Source organism: Phragmites australis, chromosome 10 (assembly GCF_958298935.1).
Source record: "Phragmites australis chromosome 10, lpPhrAust1.1, whole genome shotgun sequence".
In the NCBI taxonomy this organism is placed as follows: domain Eukaryota; kingdom Viridiplantae; phylum Streptophyta; class Magnoliopsida; order Poales; family Poaceae; genus Phragmites; species Phragmites australis.
In genome coordinates, this window is record NC_084930.1 from 28,761,233 (window position 1) to 28,766,330 (window position 5,098).

At 52.4% G+C, this 5,098-nt stretch overlaps 1 protein-coding gene across 1 annotated transcript; it reads right to left on the reverse strand.

Moving 5' to 3' along the window:
• Positions 1-2,638: 2,638 nt before the first annotated feature.
• On the reverse strand, positions 2,639-4,397 carry LOC133930589 (transcription factor TCP15-like). The gene is made up of 2 exons (XM_062377261.1): positions 2,774-4,397; positions 2,639-2,665 (listed from the first exon to the last, which is right to left on the reverse strand). Exon 1 carries the CDS (start codon positions 3,906-3,908, stop codon positions 2,784-2,786), a length of 1,125 nt encoding a protein of 374 aa, XP_062233245.1. The 5' UTR covers positions 3,909-4,397; the 3' UTR covers positions 2,639-2,665; positions 2,774-2,783.
• Between the last annotated feature and the right edge of the window lie 701 nt (positions 4,398-5,098).

Below are 5,098 nucleotides of genomic sequence, written 5' to 3' on the forward strand. Positions count from 1 at the left end.
CGTACGCGTTGTTGTGTGTTTCTGTGCGCGACTGTGACGAGCTCGTATAGTAGTCGTTGCTTTACACTCATGATCCCCATGAAAGGATACCATACCCCTGCAATTTTGTTGCCGCCTCGGTAGAGACGCACACATGCGCTTGTTGCACTGCGTGCCTGCTATCTTTTAGAAAGAGGAATGCGCGCGTCAGTCGAGGTCAAAAACTTAAATTCAGAGCTCCCTCAGCACCTCAGATAATGCTGCAGAACTTGAATACGTACTTCCAAAAGCTATACTCACTACTCCAGTTAGGAGTGCTACACTGGAGTGCAGGACTAATGAACTACACGCGTCGCTTCAGGATCGTTGGATGGCATTTCGACGTCTGCAATATGCATGCACAGCGAAGCGAGTACAAAGCCCTAACTGTGATCATCGAGTAAGCGATGAAGGTTGATGATACAAGTGGTTAGGGAGCAGGAGCAGCTGCTAGCTGCAGCCACTAGGCCAGTGCGTGCAAGTGTGTGCAGCCAATCAGCTCAACACATGTGACGGCTCCAATTCGGCTCAGGCAACAACCGACAGCTCCAGCACGTTACGGGCCTCATCCTGCAGATGAGCGCCCTCTTTTCCCAACTGTACTGTACTCGCCTGTGCACACCACGTTGCAGCTAATAATGTGGCCACGCCAGTATGCATGCCACCGATATATTTTCAGTCCCAACACAATAGTACACAAGCCCATTTGTACTAGATACGCTGGCATCCAACACCCGAGCACACCGTGGTGCACAGCGGGTCTGCCACACAGGAGCTCCGGTCCCAGGCCGCCAGCAGCCCCCCGTCCGATTCCAGTCCACCACAGTCAACAGCACCACTTGCATGCATCCTCCGGTCTGCGCTACCACACTACGTGCCAACCCACACCTGGTCTCGACCGATCAGTGCACTTGCGCAGCCCAGCACGCGCGGTGTCGACCACGGGTCACGAGTACACATAGTTCTACACGCACGCACGCACTCATGCAGAGGGCCGGGCATGGATAGGAATGGAACGTGGAGCCGCACAGTCGTCGGTCAGCAATTAGGTTCTGTTTGGATTGACGGTATATTTAGAGTTTTTGGTTGGTTAAGAAAGTGATCGTGGTGGTTGAATTTAATTATTAGTTTTTATAATAAATTTTTAGTTTTTTAACATACCAAAAAGTTTTTTAAAAAAGCTCATTTTAACATGCTTCTTAGCTTCGAGTTCATTTTAGTTATAACCACCTTCTTAACTAATCAAAAGTCATCAGAAATCAGATAAAAACTAGTTTTTTAATAGCTTTGATTTTTTTAGAAGAATAAGAAAAAAAACTATCAAACAGAGCCTTACACCACGTTGACATAAGAGCCGTGATGGCCAACCAATCGTCCGGGCCACGGTCCGGGACAATGCACGGGGCTTGCGACAGAAATAGAACTTATTATACCTTTGTGCATGCACGATCTATGTTAGCCATCTATCTTCCTATTTGATACTTATTATTCATTTGTTAATTTTTTTCATCTATTTTATGATTTTTTTTCATCTATATCTTTAATACGAATCTCAACGCAAATAAATGAGTCTGATAATCACCATATCTGTATGCTCGGCGGGGAGTCAGACGGAAGGAAATTTTATAAGATCTGATCTTTTGAAAGATCCATTTTTCTCACGCGACACGTATCCTATGCTCTCTATTGCACATGCTAATCGTTAGATTAGAGAAAGGACAGCGTAGATAAAGACATGGCAAGAGGCTTTCACACGAAGTTCCTATAAAATTTACAACTGAATCTGGGAGCGCAGGGGCCACTGCCCTGTGCTGCTGACCGGTCAGCAGGAGCAGGAGCCAGCCAGCGCCCGCGCGTGGGCCGGTCGGTCCTCCCTGCTCTCTCCCTCCCGTCCGCGGGATTCGCTTGCGGCCGTCGCGCGCGCGCGGCAGGCAAGGGACCGAGCGGCAGCACTGGGGGCACGGGGGCGTTTTGCGTCTGCCTCCGTACGTCCGCGCGCGCGCGTCTGGGTTGCAACTTGGAACGGATCATGGTTGGTGCCGCGGCATAGAGCGCGGGTGCTGGATCATCGGTGGTGACGACCGATGAGCATTCGGCTCTCTGGCTTGGCTAACAGAATATGGCAACATGGTGTGTGTGTTGCTACTGTTGGATGTACTGTGTTGTGCGCTGCGTTTCATTTCCGGCAACTTTGATTTGGTGGCAACGCGATTCAAATGAAAGGAGGCTTTGATAGCTCCAGCTAGCTCTGCTGGTATGGAAGTTCAATTCAAATCGAAGTGGGGAAGATGAACTGGATTTGGAACCCTAGCCGGTAGTACTTCTAGTGAATCAAAAGGCGGTCTTTTGCGCAGAAAACGGGGAGCTGGGTGAGAAAGATGAAAGGGCAATTTTGCATCAGAGATCACCTGGAGTCCGGAGAAGGATCAAGGTGAGAGTTGGATTACGGTCTATGGTGTACATGGATGTCATCGCCTCTTAGATCTCCTGGCATGTCATTCAAACCCTAACAAGCCATTCCTCCATGGAGTCGGGTCATCTTTTCTTGCTGTGATCCATGACTTGGGGGAAAAAAGAGTGCGGCAAATTAATGATCCAGATGCCATGGAATGCAACTATATAATCCTTGCAAGAATTTGAGGTGGAACTGGAGCCATAACAATGCAAACAAAAACACAAACAAAGAGTCAAGAAGTACAAATTAGAAAGAAGAGAGACGCCGCAGTAGACCAATTGTTAATTGACCGATGCACACCTGCGAAGCCCTACGAGTCGCTGCCGCTCATGCTCTCTTGCCGCTCGCTGCCGCCGTGCTGCTGATGCTGATGTTGAGTGGACCCTTCCGCTCCGTTCTGCTCCGGGCCGGCGCCCTGCGCTGCCTGTGCAGCCCGGTACGCATTGAGCGCGGCGAGAATCCCCATGTGGCCATCGCCTCCAACGCTGCCGCCGCCATTGTCGTTGTTTCCGCCCACCGTGCCGAGCCCCAGCTGCTGCCCACCGGGCATCGGCGCCGGGAAGTTCATGAAATGTAGCCCGCTCGGCACGCCGCGGTACACGGTCGCCGCGCCGCCGCCGCTCCCTGCTTGCGGAAACGTCCAGATCGACTCGCTGCCACCGCCTCCGCCGGCTGCTGCTGCGGCCTGCGCGTTGCTGCTCGGCACCATCCACACGGTGCCCGGTATTTGGCTCTGAGTGTACCCGGCCATCTGCTGCTGGTATTGCTGCTGCTGGTACTGCTGCTGCTGCTGCATTTCTTGCTCCCACCGCCGCTTTCTGGACAGGTCCATGTTGGCGGCGGCAGACGACGACGAAGGTGACCCGTCAAGACCGACGCTGCCGGAGTGGAAGCTCAGCAGCAGCGGGGACGAGGAGGAGGAGGTAGCGGATACCGGGCCCTCGGCACCGCCAAACCCGAAGCCGCCGAAACGTGGGCCGGATAGGCCGGCGGCGCGGAGGTGTGCCGGGATCGAGAAGGACGAGCCCGAGGAGCGGAGGGAGATGTTGAGCGAGGTAAAGTTGGCCGGGATGGTGCCGGTGCCCGTGGCCGCGATCACCGCGGGCTCCGCCTGTTGCAGCAGCCACTCGATGGTCTCGCCGTCCGTCTTGTGCCCCAGCTCCCTTGTCAGCTGGAACACCCGCGCCGCGCAAATCGCCGGCATCCGGATGCGCCGCCCGCGCCCGTCCACCTTCGTGTGCCGGTCCTTGGTCGACGTGCGCTTCGGCGGCGCCACCTTCCTCACCTGCAACTCTCCCGGCGCCGCCGACCCATTAGCCCCAGCGCCCGCCCCAGAAGCCGGGGACGTGGAGCAAGGTTGTTCCTCCTTCTTCTCCAGCAGCTGCAAGGGGAAGTTGGGGCGGCGACCTCCGCCGGCGTCTCCGGTGACATCCATGGCCGATTAGGACATGGTATATGTACACAAGATGACGTTTTTTGTTCGAGGAGGAGGAGGATGGGTAGTGATGGATTTGGAGACCTGCGAACTGTTCTTGTGGGGATGCTGAATTGCTGAGCTGATTTGGTGTGATGATATGGGGTGGTGGAGGCACGGCAGTGCCGGCGGCGACGGCGTTAGAGCGAGAGACAAAGTGAGATCAGCTATGTGCTAGGGGAAACTCTGTGGTTTAGCGGCAATTTTTTTCACAGAGAGAGAGAGAGAGAGAGAGGTGCTTGTGGAGATCAGGCACTATTTTATGGAGTTTTTGGTTGGGTTTGTCGACCAATCTAGTGCGTTGCAGGGAGGACGATGGCCGGAGTAGGAGAAGAGAGGAGCATATGATAGGAGAGGAGAGAGAGAAAGAGGGAGAACACCAAGACAGGAGACGATGGTGTACTTTGTCGGGATTGGAGGAGAGAGATCACGACGCATTAAAGGTGCAGAGAGAGAGAGAGAGAGAGAGAGAGAGAGAGAGAGAGAGAGAGAGAGAGAGAGAGAGAGAGAGGACTGAGGAATTGAAGATAAGGTCGGAGCAAAATTATTAGGCACACTTAGCTGAGCTCTCTTGTTAGTGTGTCAAGGAAAGCAGGGAATGCTTCACACATACCAAGAAAAATTCTCTTGTTTGACGGTCACTCTCAGCACGAACAAACGGCAAAACCTTACTGCTTAATGAGTTAGGGAAAAATCTAATAATTCAGGAAGGCGGATTTCTGAAACTTGTGGTGATTTGGGTGGCAGAGTTTATGATATGATTGTGCTCAACCGCTCCTGAGCAGGGGAGGATCCACCTCCACTCCAGGACTGTAAGGGATCCAGCCATTGATCTGAATCAAAATCCGGGCAGTAACGACCCATTGAGAATTACAAAGATTCATAGGGATATAGAGTCAGTGCAACGAAGACACGCCATATTTCTGGGTCGGCCCCTGCAAGAGAGGGTTCAATTGTAGCCATATGATGTCTTTGATCATGTCATATGTTCGTATGACGATGAGATGGTAATGAATTATGTTCCCACATTATAGATCATGTGTCATTTTCCCTGAACGGCAAGTTTGAAGCTTATTTTACAGACTTAAAAACGTATGAAAACAAGGTGTAACTTGCTGAATGCAGCCACCCAAAATAATTTGATAGACTGC

Excerpts from the sequence above, each read along its gene's own strand:
- LOC133930589 (XM_062377261.1), bottom strand. The coding sequence starts at position 3,908 with ATGGATGTCACCGGAGACGCCGGCGGAGGTCGCCGCCCCAACTTCCCC.